Genomic DNA, 20,351 nt, shown 5'->3' with positions numbered 1-20,351 from the left:
CTGGTACTCAGTACTGTTCGGGCCTTAGGAAGGCGAGCGTTCGGTTGGCAGCAGTGGCGTCGTGCCAGTCGGTGCATCGTGCGGCGCGAGCAGTCGAGCCTGGCGAGGTCGTCTCTCGCGTCGCCTTTCTCGCGTCTCTCTTTCGTTTGGTGGTCACACAACGTTCTCATCAACGTTTAAGAACGCATAACATTTCTAAGTGGTGAATCTGACTGGCGAGACGACGTTTCGAAGAGGAAAGAAATTTCTAAGTTTTTCGAAAGGTGAAGAAGAATAAGAGAGACTGACAAGAAGTAGAGAAAGAAGCAATTATACATACATATATATATATATATAATACGTATATATATATATATATATATATATGTATGTATATACATCATATATGTGTGTATGTATACATACATTTAAGTAAAAAGAAAGAGACAGATAGAGAGAAAGAGAAAGAACTCGGGAAAAGTCGTGAGTGGTTCGTGCGTTCAAAATGTACGTGGTGTGAGGCTATGAAGAAGAAACGAGGATCAGTGTTGGAAGAAGTCACCGTTGTCGTTGTTGGGCGTAGCCGGGCGTCGCGCGAAATCGCTTGAAAGCGGCCTCTCCTACGCTCTTAGTGCGTGACAGTACTGCTGGAGCTCTGCCATTGGGAAAAAGAATATACATATATACATATATACATACATATATATATATACACATATATATATCTTTCACTGGCAGCATCGTTACTACAAGCAATACTACTACTACTTATTACTATCAACTTTACGTTACTTGGATTCTTCTTCACCGTCCTTTCTATCTAAAGAGAGAGAAAGAAAGAAAGAAAGAAAGAAAGGGGGAGAGAGAAAGAGAAAGAAAGAAAGAGACATTCGAAGCTCGAGTTGAAAAAAGAAATAAAGTAAAAGGAGAAATAGTGATCGAGAAGATAGTATGCCGTCAATCCGATTGTAGCACAAATTTGGGATTTTCGAATGTGAGGTGAGTTATTTCACAGTCGCCGCCACATCATCGTCGTCAATGTCGCACCCTGATCGTGATGATCATCGACATTTCTCTTCTGACATATGTACATATATATGTATATCTACATGTATGTATATGTATATATGTATATATGTACGGCGTGCGACGAGTTTACTGTATGTTTAGTGAAAGAGAGATGAATAGAGGAAGACTATCCTTGTTTTATCTGTGAGAGATGTATAGAAATAAAGAACAAAAGCTAGCAGGCAGAGGTTTCACGAGTACGTATCTCGGGGAACCTCGTTCCCTGCAATGTGTGAAAGCGGGGATTCATCGTTTACTTACGCGTATACACATATATACACATATACACATGGGTATATACATATATATTCGATCGAGCATCGTGATATGTCATTTTGAGGAATGAGCATTAATTGCCGTCTCGTTTGTCAAATTTAACACAACAATAATAATAATAATAATAATAATAATAATAATAATCAAATCTAGGACAATGGATTTTCAAAAGGAATAAATTAGTTAAAAGGAAACACAAACGAATTAGAATTTGTTTTCACATAAATATTATTCTCGAATAAAATTCGTTTTATACAGAAAATAGAGAAAGCTGTCGTAAAGGAGGGGGCGGGAGAGAGGGAGGCGGTCGATGATTCTTCGGTGTTCATGCTATTCGGAGTTAGAACGATAACGCGTGTGGTGTTGTTCCATGTCGAGGGAGATACATAAATGGTGAAAAAGAATGATAGAGAATGTTTGTAGTTGTCATTGCAAAGTGCAGTGCCGGTAGGGGGGAGGGACGCGGACCCTTCCTACATTTTTGTTACTTCTGATGCTAGTAGGATTGAGGAAAATAAAAAAAGAGTAGGAGAAAGAGAGAAATGGCCTGACTTTGAAAAACATACGTACTTCTGCTTTTAAAAGTATGTACCACGTATGTTGAGATGATAATAATACACGTAGCAGGAAAACGATATATAAAAGAAAGGAATTCCTTTTATTGAAATTATTTCTCCTTCTCTTTTTCCTTTTATTTTCTTTTTCTGTTTTTTATTGTTAGAAGAGTTAAATGCAAAGCAAGAGAAACCAGGATGTGCGATACGTTGTAGTAGTAGTAGTAGTAGTAGTAGTAATAGTAGTAGTAGTAGTACGATTGTATATATACATATGTAAAGCCTTAGTTTTGGCTGGCATCGTCGACTTTCTCGAATCGATTTGAACGCGATATATAAGTGTACGAAAAGTTTAGCCGCGTTCTTTCGAAAGTCGTGAAATTCGACGAAAGTATGTTTCATAATATATATGTTTAATGAATAAGAAAGGAAGTAAAACGATTCAAATGGATTACCACTTTTAATACTTTATTAATACTTTATTAACGATCGAATCACGATCGTTAATAAAGTATTATTTAGTTTACATACTGTTACGAAATTAAAGGACAGAATGTTCATTCGTTCTTCGGATTGGCTCTTTTGGATCCTTGCCAGCTTGTTAGAATGACCAGCGAAAATGCTGAAAACGATGAGATGTTAGTCACGTGATAGAAACATGAATTTGTTTTCTCTCCGCATTTACCTATACATTTTCTTGTTCTCTTATTTTTTTTTGTTAATTTTCGATAAATATTGTATTTATGTATATACATTAGATCCTATTGACGTTTGTTTTTCTCGGTTCATATTTGCATACTTATTATTTTCCTTTTGTATACTTTTGTTTTTCAATGCCATCGCACATGGATTGATGACGTCAGCTTTGACGTAAACTCGTCCAAAGGGTTGAAAAAGTTTTATAGACGGGATGGATGCATCTCCTTAAGATCCTGCATGCGGTAAACGTTTCGTCTGCATCCGGAATTAACGTTTACTAATCCATCCTCTAACGGAAATGCTTTAATTTCATTCTTTTTTTTTTGTAACTAGTAATTTTTATTTACAATTCTATAAACAAATTGTTTGTTTAATCTTCATCTGTTCTGTGGTTTAATAAAAGTAGATTTAATAGATGAGTATTTACTTATATGTCAATATTTTCAATTAGATAACGAATAGATATTATCGTATATTATCGCATTACCGAGAAAATAGAAATGACTCTGCTGTTAAACTTATAAAAAGAAAAATTATATAGTTTGATATCAACAGCGTTTCTATCTGTCACTTTCTAATCGTGAAAAAAAAGCTTGATAGAAATAGTGAGAAGGATGTACCAAATGTTTCACTTCGAAAGGCACCTGCAATTTTGATACATCATTATAAATATGAAAAGAAATCTCATGAAATGAGCAGGAATATTAAACAACATGTATATATTACAACAAGGATAAACTTATTGTTAGAGTTAAAAAAAAATGATTATGATGATTTATTCATTAAAAAAATTTTCCTCGATGAGATTACATATTGTTTTATCGATTGTACAAAACGTGTATCTGATGTGTTTTATCTCGTATCTCTTGCATAATTTACGTTCCTTTGATAAGTGCATTATTAAACTGACCAATGAGCGTTCAAACGCAATACTACAATTGGATTGATCAACTCCCCCTTGACCAATCGGCTACTCGGCGTCGTCATTTCTGATTGGCCGATATGGAAAGAAGAAAAAAGGAATATTTGAAATATGGCATAGGTAGGAAAGAAAGCATAGGTCGGAAATAATTAAATTCCGATTTAGTTCGGTACGCTTGAAAGGGTTAGAAAAGAAGGTAAGATGTGGTTCAACCGACAGACGATTCCGTGAAATCAGAAGAGTCGATCGAATTCTCACGGGAGATAGGTAGGTAGGAAGGTAGGAGGAAGAGGAAAGAGGGAACGATCGTGGAAAGAGAAAGGAAGATAGAGAATCGTGAGCCCTTAAGACGCCGGCAAGGCGGCCCTTCGTTTTCTTATTTTTGCTTTTACTCCCTAGTACGCACACCTCAGAAACATAGCATCGCAATAGAAGCAGTCACGCGTGAACGTTGCCGGCAAAGAAGATTTGCAAGAAGGAGATGAAATGAACTTCACTAGAGATAGATGTGAGTGAGAGAGAGAGAGAGAGAGAGAGTGAGAGAGAAAGAAGCAGAGTAAGAGGAACCGGCCGAAGCGACGCTCGATCTCCCTCGGCTGTTCTCGGCTGCCTCCACTTTTCTCAATGTATGCTCTACTCGTTCGTAGATTATACGTACGTTCGTATATACGTTTGTATAATATATACGTTCGTACGTTCGACTGCAGACGCGACGTCGCATCCCCCCCCATCCTTTTTCGTTTTGATTTTATCTCATATTTCAATCGTTTGATGTGGTCTCTTTCAAAAAGGTTACACGCTCTCGCAAGACTTTGTTCTTTAACATTATTTCTACCACGATAATATATATCGTACCTGTTTCGATCAAAAAATGCGTATTTTAGATCCACGAAGAAGTAAAAGGGTAAAAGATACTACTAAATTAATAATTATTATATAAAATTAGAATGTTGAAGGAGAAAAAATGATGGAATAATAATTGGAAAATAATTTAGAATTAATATTTTAATTTTTTTTTTCATTAGTAGGTGTTTCCAGGCAAGTAAGTGGTAAACAAGCCGTGCCGGAAGATTTCCGGATTATGACCGAAAAGGGATAAAAAGTTTCCTTTTAATACTTTTGGTAGAAATAATGTTAATATTGTAATATGAAATATATCAGATCGTTCCAAAAGTTTCCTTTTTTTTCTTCTTACAACTATTAATTTTACATGCTTAATCTTTATTATATTATATTATTTTACTGAGTAATATTTATATTATGAAAAAAGGTAATAGAACAGAATGAATCGTATATTATTCAGTGAAATAAGATAAAATAAAAACTATCGTCCATGTAAAACTTATTATCCATCCTTTGTTTTCGTACATTTGAACGTTTAAAAAAACGTCCTTGATGTTAGACGATATCGAGCACGTTCCTTCGACGCATTCCCCCTTGATTACGTAGTCTTTATATCAGATTATCGCGATCGTGCTCGTTTCACCTGATAAATTACGTCGACTCGTAAAATTGCGCGGGCAAAGAGATATGGCAGATTGAAAGGTGTTTAGGCGGTTTAAACTTCAAACGTGCACACCACACACATTCACGTCTTATTTTCAAGAATCGTAGGTGATGATGGTGATTTGCACAAGTGTTTTCACCGAATACTTACGTTTTATTCTTCTATATGCACATTGAATCATACGTCCTTTTGAGCCTCGTGATTATGATTGTATAGTTAGGTCAAGTCAATTGGATCTACATACATATATACATATACATACGCGTAGGTTACATGTTTTGTCAGGAATGTGCATCCCTATAGTTTCGGAGAATAGTCTATCAATACTGTGAATATAGACTTGACTACACATAGATATATATATATATATACATTGAAATGCGATACATGTTAATAATTTTCTTGCTTACCTAATACCCATCGATTCATTTTGTTATGACTAAACATTTTAAATAGATTATTTTTATTCTATATATATCTGCCATGACTAAATACGACCTCAAGAAATATTATACTTATAATAAAATTTAGATAGTCACAGTACATAAAAGTATATTATATTCTTTACGTTTTAACGAATACGTCAATTATTTCCTTATCACAAGTAAGAACAATTTTATTACCATTCTTATCGATTTGATCTCATTTTAAATACCATTTAAGGATTTTATTACTACGATGAATAATTATTATCAATGACTTATTAACTTGAACGAAATATATGAAGATTTTACACTTGTGAAATTAATTTGGTTCGGAATACGCGCTAAAGATCAAAGTGCGTATGCATGGAACGACACGATGCTGTTTTTTTCTCTCTACCAATCACGTGCCATAATCATGATTGACGTTAATTCGTTGGGATCGAATGTTTGTCAATCAAGGAATACAAAATGAGAATTGCGGTAGCCGTGTCCTCCAGACTGATTTCTCACTGTCTCTCTCTCTTTCTCCTTTTACTTTTATTTTTATTTGTTGTTACGGCGTCATCATCCCTACCCTCTTCCGCCGGAAAGGACGATATTCCGTGAGAAATCGTTGGTCGAGAGGAGGTTCTTTGCAATTTCACACGCTTTGCTTCTCTTGCTCTTGATTCGAGATATCATGAGATTGAGATCAACTTTTCTGTGTATTTATACAGTAAAATACATTTATATTATTTAATTTTAAATTAATAATAATTTGATAATGAGATGTATATGGAATTATGTGAAAGCGAACGTGAGTAATTAAAATAGAATTTGAATAGTTGTTAGGATATTTCAATATTTGAATATGCAACTGAATAAACTTAATTTATTTTATAATAAACTTGTAACATAAAAACTACATCTGTTATAATTAATTCTACAATTTACGCGTGTTTAAACATATACAAATTTATTGAAAAATTAAAAAAAGAAAAAACAAGGTACATTCATATCTTTATTTTCTTTAGTTTATATTTTGTAGAGTTAGTAATTTTTGGCAAATGAATGTTATGTAAACCTGGTGAAATTTATTATCCAATTATTTTAAATGGATGTTTACGCGCGCCTGTGCACAAGGAACAACATGATGATTGGTTTAAATTTTTCTTATTTTTTGTTGTTGTGTTGTTGCTGTCGGTTATAATTCGAGAATTTATTTCGCAAAAAAGAAGTTAAGCGAAAGGGAGAAGGAGAAAGAAGAATAAGAATAAGGGAACTGTACACGAAGTGAAACTAGTGAAAGCACATGCTCGGCTGGACGCGAACATCGAGTTTAACACATCGTGGTACCGTTTTCGTGAAACTCGACGCTCTTTTGTGTTTCACGGAAGAGTCTGGTTGTTTTGTAAGAGAAGACTACGATATGCGTTTCTTAAGAGAGTCTCCTCACGAAATGAACTTGCTTTGTCGAATATGGATGAATATAACACGATGTTTTCTCTTTTTAAGTTTACCGTGCCAGACCGTGATGAGGTCAAGAAGTTTACGAGCGTAATGTTAGAGAAAAGAATTTTTCTTCTCTCTCTCTCTCTCTCTATCTCTCTTTTAAGTTGTATATCGACTTTTCACGACATAAAAAAGATATACTACGTAATTATAAATAGATATGAAATATAGTATAACGAAGACAAAAAAATAGGAGAGAGAGAGTAAGAGAGTGAGAGAGAGAGAGAGAGAGATCCGTTTGTATGATAAAACCGAATACGGAATAATATAAATACGTCGTATTCAGTAACATTTATATTTGTTCTGGAAAATTTGATTTCGAGAATAATTCAACCGTAAAGATTATTACGTTAGAGCATAAAATATCTTTACGCGATATAGAAAAAAAAACGTTTATTTATCAAGAGTTTGTGTTTTAATGAATTTATTTCCTTTTCTATATTGAACATTAGCATTTAAACTTTGTTTATTCGTATTCGAGGAATTTCAAAAAGTAAAAAGAATTTCAAGATATAATAAATCCTTAAATTCTTGAAAATCCTTTAGACATTCAACAGCGATTGATTGTGTTAACACTTGTGTGAACACAGTTAATTCGATTAAAGATTTCAAGTCCTGGCAGTTTGCCAAGTATCAAGCGTAAGTGGATAAATCATGCACTTCAGAAAATTGGCCTTATCGAAAAAAAAAGTTCATTAACTTGTTTAAATGACTGCAAAGTTTGTTTTCCTTCTATCGATCTACTGCAAGAACAAAGTTACGAGGCTGACAATATTTAAATATTCAAATGACATTGAAAAAAAGAAATACATTCTCTAGAGTGCATAATAAATCTAATCATTTTCGAATGATCGTGGGCGTAACTAGTTCGAAGAATTTTATCTCATTTTCCTACAGTAAATTATTATTCTGAAACATAACCATATTAAGAAAAAAAAATCAAATAATTTCAACGTAACATTCCAATAACGCAACATGTATGAACGTATAAGCTCAAAACTTATTTGATAAAGGACATCGAAGAAATGATTTCAATCCTAGATCATTCCTTTGATCATAGAAATAGGTGTTAATTGTATGATTGAGCTCGAGGAGACAGTAAAATAGAATGAAACGTTGATTGGATCTAACCTTTAACTTATATAGAATCGACGTTTCACTTACCTACCGGAAATAGTTCTCAACTTGTGTTGAAATGTTCCCTACGATTACGTGTCTCTTTTATTACGATAATACGCAAAATCTTTATTTTTTTTTGTTATATCGATTGTTTCACTCTTATATTTAAAATTTGTTATTTTCTCTTTTTATTTTCCTTATAAATTTTACGAAAAATAATTTTTGAATTATTGGGATGAACCGATAACGGAATTTTACAGTATATAAATATATCATCTATATTTTCGTAACTTCTTGATAGTCGACAAATGACGAAACTTTTCTTTTCATTTTATTTATATCATTTATCTGGTGGCTTGTCAGTAATGATATATTATTTAGATCTTTCTATGTTCTTCTTCTATCATTTCTCATCCATAAACATACATGAAACCTATTTACAAGGATCTTTGTGTTTCTCTCATATCTAGTGGTTTCTAGGTTATATGAAATTTATTTCTCGCAATATGTTTTATGCGATGTTCTTTTTCACACATCCCATATATACATGCACACACCTACATGCAATTTTGTTTCGCTCATATTCCCTATTATAAATTTCTCTAGTGCCACCATTTTCAAACAAAGCTTCCAACTCCGACACGACGATTGTATTCCCAAGTATATGCAATTACTTATGTTTTGTTTTTCCCTATTAAACGGCGTCACGACGAGAATCTCACAATGGGTCATGACAAATCAATTTGCGTGTAACTTGTACAACGAATTAATGCGATTCTGTTCGTTACTTTGTTTTTACGATATATTACAGTGGGATTCCCAATATGTGCGTTTCTGAGAACCCGCAACTTCCTCTTCAGAGGGAAGGGGTACTACGAAATATTACACTAATTTTCATAATGTTATTTTCATTTGCGACTTCTTATTTTTTACGAACCTGAATTTTTTCGGCAATTATTGTAAATAAAATTTACACATCGCGCGAAAATCAATGTAGAATAAAAAATGAGAATGGTTCCAGCGTCCAATTTATAATTTGCGATTTGAATAAATAAATCAATAAGCTCATCCATCCTACTAATTATTATAATTAGTTGAATTTGTTCAATTATATTTTTTTGTTCTGATCTAAAATGCGTTTTATTTATTTTTACCTAATTCTTGAAAAAAATTTAATTAAATTCGCAAAATGTGTACTTGTTAGAATTAAACTTGGATTCACAAGGCAAGAGCGGCACCGAGAATCGACAAATTTTGAGATTCACTGGATATATTGTAAAATTATATATTATATATATCGAGAATGAAAAAAGAAAAACAAAAAAGAAAGAAAGAAAGAAAGAAAGAAAATAAGGAACCGAAACTCGACCCGACTTCATGACGAAGATTTTTATTCGCGGAGAAGTAATTTCGGTTGCTCTTTTTTTTTTTTTATAAAGTCGACATATATATATATACACATGTTTCGTTGCAACGTTTATAAGACTCATACTCGTTTGAGTTTAATTAAAATTTTACTCTAGAAACTAAGCGTGCCTCGCATTTGTCTCGCATCACAGTAAACTTTTCGTGTTTTTCCACGAAGAAATAGTGTTTTCTCGGAAAGATATTCGTCATTCACCGAAAAAAGTGTGTACTTTCTACCACAAATTGTTTGCTTCTTAAGAAAGAAATACATATATACACATCATACATATATTTGTATATACATATATATATATTCACGTAGTACGTATACAGGTGTTAGGCATTCACCGTTAAAATTGGCAGCGAATAAACCGATGTCAAGCGTTCTGTCTTCTTTTGGGTTATGTATGCAGATTAGAAACACGATTACATAACTAACGAATACATTTCTTTAACACTTCTCTTAATTTGTTACGATTCATTTCAATTGAATCGGTCGATGTTGACTAATAATAATAATAATTATTATTATTAATGCTAGCTGATAAAATGTTTTTTCATGTTTATTTTTTTTCTTTCTCTCCTATTTGTAATAGGTGAGCTGTCAACATGAACAGCAGATGACTGTTGGCTGAGCTTGTGCTCGTTGTTTAAAAGTTTAATATGAGCGAAGTCGTAGCCGTAAAAGTGCCTACTGGTGGATCATCGACACGCCAGGAAAGCGTGGCACATATCAAAAGGCATAAATTATTTAATTGTAATGTTCCTCTCGTTCACGGCCGGCCAAATCCATCGATCAGCACTCGCAATAGGCTGACAACTCATCAACGAAATCATAGCTTGGACTTCAGGTATTACAGGAGTTTCTGTATTACCTTGTAAAATAGTGATTGAGATTATGTTGAGGTCGGATAATTGAATCATGAAATAAGAATGATCCAAGGGCGGTAAACTTGAAGACATTAATTATAATATTGATTACAGGTCAATGGGTATCTTACTTCCACCGGTGCCTCAAGTGGCCGCGACAACATTAACACTACACCATAGAAACAGAAGTCTGGATTCGGCTTTACAACGAATCCCTGAGGTGGACGTTACTCCGAGTCCAGAATGCGAGACGAATCCTACGCCTGTTATTAAGACGACGGTGCCAATCTGCAAAGGACGTAGTCGAGAACGCGAAGACCTCGCTAGTCTTGGATCCGATGACTCTGGTATACTTTGTGGTTCCGACAGCGGTTCCAGCGACGCCACCAACACAGCTACCAGAGAGTCAAGTATAGATCATTTACATAGTAGAGAAAGTCTCGATTCTACCTTGTCACAAGCAGGAGATATGGATGGCGTTGATGTTATCGATGGAGAAGATAACAGTGGGGTGTCTGTATCAGTGTCTCCTGTGGAATTAGTGCTACTTAGTGAGTCCTTGTCTGATAAAAATGGTGATCGTGAACTCTGTAAACTAAAGAATCTCGATAAAACTAATCATGAAACTGAAGAACATTCTGGTATAGTCCTTTGTCCCAAAGAACTTCAAAATCATGAATACCCACGTGAGGAACCTTGTAATAGCATATCTGAGAAAGCTATGGAGTATCAGAACTCTTCCTCCGAAGTGGCTATGGTACAAGGAGAATTGGCAGGTGCTGCTATGACTTTATGTTGTGGCACCTCTGCACAACCTGACAAAGAAACTGTAAAAAAACAACCAGAGGTTCAAAGACAAGAGACGGTTCAGCCAAAGCCATCGGAGGGATGTTTACTCAGGTTATTCGAGAGTCAAATATTTGATATGTCTATGGCGATATCCTATCTTTTCAATTCCAAAGAGCCAGGTGTTCAGAGTTATCTAGGTAAATTCTTTAACAAACATTCCTCATTGGTAGTTTGTTAATTGTTAATTGTTAATGTTTTATAAAAAAAAAAAATTGATATGAATTTACATACTTTTAGATAAATCTTGCATTATGGATTCTTGCGTTGAAACAGCAAATTCACACATATTTAGTATATTTTTAGGTAACAAGATGTTCAGTTTTCCTGATAACGAAGTGGATTTCTATTTGCCACAATTGGTGTTAATGTATATACAGCTTCATGATGTTACTGAAGTCCTTTATCCATATCTTGTCCATAGGTGAAAATATATATTTTTAATGAATGTATTTAACATATATTATATAATATTTCTATTGAATTAATATTTTAATTTTTTTTTATAGATGTAGACAATCGGCCGATTTCTCGTTAAAATGTGCTTGGCTATTAGACGCGTACAGCTCTGATGCTCATTTGCCATCTAAAAAGAAGTCTCACGGGACCAAATTAAAAAATCTCATTTTGTCAGATGAACTTAGGTAAAAAATTTAAATATAAAATACTGTATAAAATTATAGGAATATATTTATAATACATTTAATATAAATTCAGGCCGAAAGGAAATCTGACACGAAAGCAACGTTCTTCCGCGTTGCAAGTTCCTGCTTCGCCGCCATTACCTTTAACACAGAACGTTACATCACCTAACAAGAAAACTCACCAAAGATCTCAATCGGATGCTACTGGATTGTTCCAAACCTTACGTCGTAGTCATTCCGGTATATATAACATTTTTTAAATCAAGTTTATATTTAAAAATACATAATGCGTAACGGAAATTCATGTACTTATTTCTTTTTGTTAAGGTACAATTAATAAAGTAAGCCTTGGGGACCTGAGCTCTGGTCGAGCATTTGACAATGGTTGTACCTGTTTTTATTCCTGCCAAGGTGTGGTAAATGATTTAAGAGGTGAAAAAACCGATTGCTTCTGCAATGTAAGTAAATGGGTATTCATAAAAGAGTCACTTAATTTTAATAATACATTATGATGAATATTCTCCTTTTGTCTCATTACAATAGGCACCCCGTCTTGCTCCAGAACTTGAATTTATTCAAGCATTGATATCTATTGGTAAATTACTTGGAACAATTCCAACAAAGGAAAGTAAGACTGTACAGTTGGTAGCAGAACTTAACACTCTTAATTTAAATCTTCCTGCAAGGGTATGGTTGCCTTTGCATAGTATAGTACCGCATCATATTGTACGAGTCCCTCCGCAGTATGCTGCTGTGCTTAATAGTAAAGATAAGGTTAGTATTTCTAGCTCTTATATTTCTACAAGTATTATTTATTTCCTATCTCATTTATACATTGATAAATTTTATGATTTTAGGCACCGTATATTATTTATGTCGAAGTATTGGAAGTAGAAGATTTATATACATCTCCTGTACCGACCAAAATTATGGGAAGTTCATTAAGGCATACAAAGTCTGAAGAAAATTTAACTGGTGGTGAACAGTCTAATGTAACGTCATCATCTAATATGGTTTCTGCTGAAATGCAACAAAGTGTAGCAACGGCACTGAGACAGACTCCTGTTAAAAATATCTCTCCGTATTCTGTTAGAAGTACAGATATAGCATTTAATTTTCCCGATGACGATCCAAACGATTGTTGGAGTCAAGAAGACGATGAAATAACTCAACAGGTAATAATATTAGTATATCTATATGCAGGGTGTCTCAACTAAATGGAATCACCTAAATATATCGAGAATAAATGTGCTTTTGTTTTTGTTTTCATATTAATTCATTATTTAATCTTTATTTTTTACTTTAATAGTATTTACAACTTCGTAAGCCAAGAGATAGAGATACGATATCTCAATTAAGTCAAGAATCATCTGACAGTCGAGAACCAGTTTTTGTACCTGGTGATATAAAACGACGTCTAAGTGAAATGACTGCTACACCTAGTGCAACATTTAATCATGATCCAGAGGATCCATCAGCCGCCGTCCTTAAAGAGCCATGGGAATTAAAGCAGAAACGTATTAGAGCATCCAGTCCATATGGTCATTTAGCTTCTTGGAAACTTCTTGCCGTTATTGTTAAATGTGGAGATGATTTAAGACAAGAACTTCTTGCTTCCCAATTACTTTCAATGTTACAGAAAATTTGGCTAGACGAGAAAATTCCACTTTGGGTTCAACCGTACAAGTATAACACAAATTATTCTTTCAAACATTAATTTATGTTCTTCAATAATACAGAATTTATTACAACTTGACATTATTTTTAGGATTTTATGTTTATCTAATGATAGTGGATTGATAGAACCAATATTGAACACTGTATCTTTACACCAAATAAAAAAACACTGTCAGTTGACTCTTTTACAATACTTCGAACGAGAATTTGGTCCTTCAAATTCCGAAGCGTTCATCATTGCTCAAAAGAACTTCGTGCAAAGTTGTGCTGCTTATTGTCTCATAAGTTATCTCATTCAAGTGAAAGATCGTCACAATGGAAACATTTTATTACACAGCGATGGACATCTAATACATATAGATTTTGGATTCATATTGTCAACTTCACCTAGGAATTTGGGATTTGAGACTAGTCCATTTAAGTTGACTCCCGAATTTGTTGAAGTGATGGGTGGTAGCCAATCGAAAATTTTTCAACAATTTAAAACTCTCATTCTTCAAGGTTTGATTGCAGCACGAAAGCACATGGAAAAGATCGTTAATCTTGTAGAGATCATGTTATCAGGTATAAACCCGTTTAGTAATCAATGCATAATAATTAATATTTTGTCGTTGTTCATAAAAAGAAAATCATTTCTTCATTAAATTCTAATATTTTTTTGTTTTCTCGTTATAGGATCTCAACTTCCTTGTTTCCGCAGTGGAGGAGCTGCCACGGTTCAAGGGTTGAAAAACAGATTTCATCTTACACTGACGGAAGATCAACTACGTCGTCATGTCGAAGATTTAGTCGAAGGTAGCATCCATTCTTGGTCTACTAAACTGTATGACCGGTATCAGTACTTCGCAAACGGTACTCTTTAATGCCGAAGCGAAGCTATTCATCCACGCCCAGTGTCATAATTTTGTGGCGTCGGAAGATATTTTTATCATGGACAAAGAAGAGGACAGTTGCAAATAATATCAATTTAATAATGTAGCATTTCTTCCACACTTTTAAATACACTTTTCAACATTCCACGAGCACAAAGTACTTTTGAATCTTTTCGATGATCAAGGAGATATAGTTCTAGTGCGAACAAATTGCTCTTCGTATTTTTCTGTTTTTTGTTCTGTATTTTTTTTGTTTCTATTTTTTTTCCTATAAAAAATTATAAATAATCGAAATCGACCCCATTGACTTGATTAGGTCAATTACGTCTGATTTTCGAATTTACTTGTCGCTTTGGCAGCCCAATGTGGTGGGCATGGTAGATAGATCATTTTAGAAGAAATTCGAGGCATTTGAAAGGAAAAGTTTTACGCGAATTATGCTGCTTTAAAAGGTATTGGATTGTAATAAACAATAAGTACAGTTAATATATTTATTATAAACGCTATAAAACATTAAATGATAAAGTATTTGTTATGACTATGTTAATTTATGATAAACAAAAAACATATTAAGAAAATTGAGAGAAGATGACTATACCTGTTTGAGAGAATGCAAACTTTAAACGGGAGATGATTTTTGATGTTTACAGTGCCCAGTTAGTTACATAATATTTACATATGCATATCGTTTTTTGTTCAATGTATTAATACAGCAGTTTATGTAAGCCTCAATTGACAATTACGAGTTATCTACTATCGGTGCAGATCTTGTAACATTGTATAAGTGTTGGACTGCTATATCGTTGTAGCCTATAACAGCGTAATTTGTTAAAGGTGCCTTATTTATAGAGAATGGTGATTACGATCAAGTCTAAAAATGCAGTGAAGTGATTACAGGGCTGTCTGTCGATGCTACCTTTATAGTGAACTGGACAATCTGTTATTTGTAAATAAACACTACGTGGACTTTTGTCAGATCGCAAGAAAAAAATTCAACCGTTTTGGCAATAAATAAATTGATCCGGAACGCTAAGAATGATTAGAAATGCGATGGAAGAATCGTATGTGCCGTGTAAACGTATATGGGCTTCATGTACATAGCTCAGATACTAACCGAAGACGAATACTCAAAAAAAAAAAAATATCTCCTACTTTATAGATCAATATTACTATATATTAATATATATTATGTATTATATACTAATATATATAAATAAATAAGTATAAATAAATATATATATATATTATATTTAATAATATAATATATATAAATATATACGAATATAATTGTAACAATCTATTAAGGATAATTCTTATAGTAAAACTTAAGAACCACATTTGAAAAGTTTTTACATGTTCTTATTACGTACATTCATAATTATAATACAAATTGTCTTAGCTATGTGGAAATAATTATTTAATACTATTCCTGCGTTATATCTGGTTTTTTTTCTTTTTTTTCTAAGTAACTAAATTATAAATTTTAAAGAAGTATTGTACATAAAAACAAAACAACAAAAATTTAAATCAGTTATTATTTAAGGCTAATAGTGAATGAATGTTCGAAACAAAATCAAAGTCATGGTGAGCCAGCCCAGAGTACGAGAGACCTGGGCCCTCTGACTTCCAAGTGTCTTATATCTCTCTCTCTCCTATCATAACCGTCTCACGATAGACAGGCAGACCAGAGTTGATTCATTTATTCAATAGTAATTGTCAATTTTGTTATATTTTAATATATATAAATTAATTTATAATGTAATGAAGAAAGTATCTTTATTTCTAAATTTGTCGATACTCGTTGTATTACGTATATTTAATACAATTGTTCAAGATCAGATTTATTACAATTGTATTTATTTCATTTATGTAACATTTATAAGCTATGTTTTACATTATCAATATGCAAAATATGAATATACCTGGTCTTGTTTGTTCTCTCAACTCATTACGAGCTATTGATAATATGAAATATCGAATAAATACGAATGCAATGATATGTACGTGTACTCTATCTACATATCCTTTAAATAACTATGCAAGCAAGGTGCATCCAATTCACAACACAAAAAATTAAATTTATAATTTATCATCGAATAATTGATTCGAAATCATTTATATCATTACCGTTCTTTTTCGTTTTTATATATATTATACAAAATCCAATAACAATACAACAAGCATAAAGTTCCATAATTTTTCTCTGTTCTCTTGATAGAAGAAAACAGAATAACAAGTTATGTCGCTTATGTGATTATTCAATTAAAAAATTGAATATAAAAATATAAATATATATACCTAGGTATACATCAAAAATTCACAATGAAAATTTTGTATTAATCATTTCTTTTTTAAATTTAAAAGCTATATACGTTATTGCACAAACTATTTACGGCAACAAATAAATAAATAAACAAAACAGTAAAGTAAGAAACGAAAGTCCAAAAATGGTAAGTGCCGTAAGCATTTCTACATGTTTTTTTTTTTAATCATTTCTACCTGTTCCAGTAGGTTACTGATTTAATTGACTTATAACGCTAAATAATTAATTCATACTATAAATATATGCTATATCCAATCATCAGTCATAAAAATGTAATTAAGGAAGAAGACGTGTTACGTGAACATCTAAAATATGCTTCTCTGAAGCATATCTAAAGAAGAAAAAAAAATATAAATATCACAATAGGTCTTGGTTAATAGAGATCATAAGAAAATTTCTTATATTCTAGAGAGCTGTTGCAATAAATTAGACGGCAAGACAGTTTCTAACTTATCCAAAATGTAATAAAAAGGATGAGAGAACCAAGCGAGCATTGCTCGTGCTACTACACCCATCGTATCAGGATATTGATGAGTCAGCAAAGCCAAGAGTGCTGTAAAGGAGCACAAACCGGCTGTAAATAAAATAAAAAATGGCAATTCTTTTTTCGGATAGACGCTGACATCATGGAAAGTAGGTAAAAGTTCTCTATCTGCACATTCAGTACATGTTGGATATGGATAAAATAAATGTCCTCTTTCTAAAGGATATGGTAGCATTCTGAATGTTCCTTCCCATGTACAGTGTAATAAATTAAGAGCTCCTTCCATTTGTTTCCAATGTGCAAGATGGAAAAATGCATAAGCTATAGCTTCTGAATCTCCTCTTTTTAAAACATGCTCAGGTGGTAAAATTAAGGGTTTCATTTCTAATAAATATTTTGGTACATGAGGATTGAATTCTACTGCTCTATGAATAGCTTCTACCGCAGACATTTCTGCTGTGGTTAGTCCTCTTTTGCTAGCTATATCTGGTGAAAACTTGTCAGCTACCAATCTTGCCTTTAATAATGCAGCTGTGTAACATATAGTGGCTGACTTTGGTAGACTTATGTCATCGTATTTTGCTAAAACAGCTTGAACATCAGCATATGCTTGCATTTCTAATAAAGCTTCTATTAGATTTTCATGGATATTCAAAACATTCATAATTGGTGGTACTTCTTTCGTTAAGTCCCTGAACATTTTTACTGATTCTTTCAATTTTCCAAGTTTCCTCGCACACATAGCCAAACGTCTTTTGATATAAATAAGTACATTTGTGTCTCTTCTGTGTATCGTTTCTGCAATAGAGCCTTGATGTTGTGTACTTTGAGATTTTCTATAATTACTTTCCGCTACTTTCAATGCTTGTTTTAAAATTTTTTCTGCTTCTACGATTGTAGTAGCTTCTTCTTCTGCGAGTAAAATATAAGCTGGTGCACAGTCTGGATTACTTTCTAAAGCACTGTGCGCAGCTTTTATTCTAATTACAGGATTCCGTTCTCTCCAAGCTGTTTGCATAATTTCATATTCATCTTTACCTACATGATATGATCAATTAATATAGAAACAATGTACCATTTTATATCTAAGTTTTGTCAGCTATTACTTATAAATATACACTACAGAGACTCTTTTATTATATTTACCTGTATCACCTTCGCAAGTAAAAAATGTTTGATGATCTTGAGCAGATAAATTCATATCATAATATGTTAGCGGCTCTTTATTAGTTGCCCAGAAAAATCTTTGATATTCTGCACCCCTAAATAAATTAATTGGATTACGCCAAACTTTACATTCAGGAACGTTCTGTTGATTAGAACCATTGGAATTATTTAAAGTTGAGTTAGCATTATCAGCTCCACTGTCACCTCCACCAATCCAAGGTGAAATATGATTCAAAGATACTTGTTCGATAAAAGAAGTACCATATTTTCTGAAGTACCACCATTCGAATATGAGAATAAGACCGGATATTAACGATGAAGTTCCTGTCAATGCTACGTAGAATTTCGGGGTTAGGGTGCTCAGGAACATTGAGGAGTCCCACATACTTGTAAATAAATGTGCCATTTATGTGACTGTCAACGATGTTGGCAAATATGTCTTAATTTTGTTGAAACTTTATAGAGAGATAATATATTATTGAAGATTACATCAACTGACATACAAAATAAAAAACACACCAATAACTTTATACAATAAAAAATTTCTTCGTTTTTTGTTTAATTATATGATTTGTAAAATAGGTTCTGCAATTTCTTGTTTTGGATTTTAATAATACTAATACATGTTTATAAAGATAGAACGTGTAAATATTCTCGTTCGAGCAATGAAAGCTCTCAAACTTATTCCGACATCTAGTACATTTCGATGTATGGTAATTTTGCACTGTTGCTTTCAAGAAATTTCGATTGAGAAATATAGTGATAAGGATTATTTTACAAGTATTATATATATCAATATTTGACAGTTCAAATTATTATTCAAATAACTATGCTTTACATATAATTAACGAAGATTCCTTTATGCCCTTTTAAATTTAGTAAAAAGTCAAAAATATATTATAAAATAAATTTTATATTACTCGACATTAATCAAACGTGCGTTAACCAATCAGAAAGAAGTTTTTTATTGATCTTTCAAAGCGTAAAACTGATTGGTCGATTATTGGATGCTTTCAATAAAGAACGAAGATTTAAATTACATACGATTAAGAATTAATTTTTTACAAATTGTATTTTTGTTTATTTAATAATTAATATTTAATAGTTCAGATATACATGAAGAAACAAAAAGTAAATACAAGAAAACGTATAATTATATACTTTGTCAGATTAAAAATAATTAGTATTGTATTCGGAATTGTGTAGTAATTATATATATAATGTTTACAAAAGTAATAACACATTTAACTTATGTATACATTTTATTATGTATATTAATTAACACAGTGGAAATAAATGTTATTTAAAGAATTATTCTTTTATCGTAAGCAGTTAAATAAATGGTTTCAAAACGCATAGTTTAATAATTAATTATTGAATGAGAAACAGAGAATAATCAAGAAAAGAAAAGAAGCACAAAAAAAATAAAAAAAAATAAAAGATAATAATTGATTCAATTCTACAATATGTTATTTCAATATATTGAATTTTATTACAAAATGTTTGCATTTAGGCTACAACATGTAATATAATAATTGCGTTTGGTCTAGACCCTTATCAAAACAAAAGCTAAACTGCACCACATTTCCTATCGTCTTAGCAAGACACTTTTTTTCTTCGGTTTACGTTTCAAGGAAACACGTTCTATTTAAATGCGAATAAATCTACGCGCGATTTAAATTATCCAGATAAAAGACGACTATACAATCGGGTATCTCTCTCCGACGTTGCATCTCGGTATCACAACGTACACGAAATATTAAATATCTCACTAAATGCAAATACGTTTCGACTAATAGCAATATTCATTGTAATATTCGTAGTAGATACATCTCTTTTCTTTTTATCTTGTTAAAGGTAAGAGACATCTGAGTATGGATCTATATAGAACATAATATTCATAATGTATGTATATATAAATCGAGATACTGCATCTCGATGAATAACGGGAGAACAATTAAGAAAGAATTGAAAATTATTTCACTTTAATAAACGCGACAGTAATGATGTTGACGTTAATT

General features: G+C 32.4%; 2 protein-coding genes across 3 annotated transcripts; one reads left to right on the top strand and one right to left on the bottom strand.

Annotated features, from left to right (window-relative positions):
- The first annotated feature begins 15 nt into the window (after positions 1-15).
- Positions 16-14,509, top strand: LOC122516899 (phosphatidylinositol 4-kinase beta). 2 transcript variants are annotated; one of them, XM_043635106.1, is made up of 12 exons: positions 16-978; positions 10,044-10,298; positions 10,432-11,303; positions 11,470-11,587; positions 11,673-11,807; positions 11,881-12,047; positions 12,135-12,265; positions 12,351-12,581; positions 12,665-12,982; positions 13,117-13,493; positions 13,576-14,048; positions 14,160-14,509. In XM_043635106.1, the coding sequence occupies exons 2-12, from the start codon at positions 10,111-10,113 to the stop codon at positions 14,345-14,347; spliced, it is 3,198 nt and encodes a 1,065-aa protein (XP_043491041.1). In that variant the 5' UTR covers positions 16-978; positions 10,044-10,110; the 3' UTR covers positions 14,348-14,509. The 2 variants fall into 2 exon arrangements, with proteins under 2 accessions (XP_043491041.1, XP_043491042.1); XM_043635107.1 differs by lacking the exon at positions 10,044-10,298.
- Positions 14,510-16,429: 1,920 nt separating this feature from the next.
- On the bottom strand, positions 16,430-19,361 carry LOC122516903 (protein ST7 homolog). Its single transcript, XM_043635116.1, has 2 exons — positions 18,310-19,361; positions 16,430-18,201 (listed from the first exon to the last, which is right to left on the bottom strand). Exons 1-2 carry the CDS (start codon positions 18,734-18,736, stop codon positions 17,078-17,080), a joined length of 1,551 nt encoding a protein of 516 aa, XP_043491051.1. The 5' UTR covers positions 18,737-19,361; the 3' UTR covers positions 16,430-17,077.
- Positions 19,362-20,351: the final 990 nt, after the last annotated feature.

Source organism: Polistes fuscatus, unplaced genomic scaffold (genome assembly GCF_010416935.1).
Source record: "Polistes fuscatus isolate 324 unplaced genomic scaffold, CU_Pfus_HIC Scaffold2, whole genome shotgun sequence".
Classification (NCBI taxonomy): Eukaryota; Metazoa; Arthropoda; class Insecta; order Hymenoptera; family Vespidae; genus Polistes; species Polistes fuscatus.
Note: the sequence above shows the minus strand (reverse complement) of the source record. Positions and strands in the feature narration are given on the sequence as shown.

What these genes read in the sequence shown, in the direction of transcription:
- LOC122516903 (XM_043635116.1), bottom strand. Translation starts at nt 18,736, where the DNA reads ATGGCACATTTATTTACAAGTATGTGGGACTCCTCAATGTTCCTGAGC. An exon ending in TACTTGCGAAGGTGATACAG is followed by an intron (nt 18,202 to 18,309) that starts GTAAATATAATA and finishes CATATCATGTAG; the next exon opens with GTAAAGATGAATATGAAATT.
- LOC122516899 (XM_043635106.1), top strand. Translation starts at nt 10,111, where the DNA reads ATGAGCGAAGTCGTAGCCGTAAAAGTGCCTACTGGTGGATCATCGACA. An exon ending in AATCATAGCTTGGACTTCAG is followed by an intron (nt 10,299 to 10,431) that starts GTATTACAGGAG and finishes TATTGATTACAG; the next exon opens with GTCAATGGGTATCTTACTTC. An exon ending in ACGATGAAATAACTCAACAG is followed by an intron (nt 12,983 to 13,116) that starts GTAATAATATTA and finishes TTACTTTAATAG; the next exon opens with TATTTACAACTTCGTAAGCC.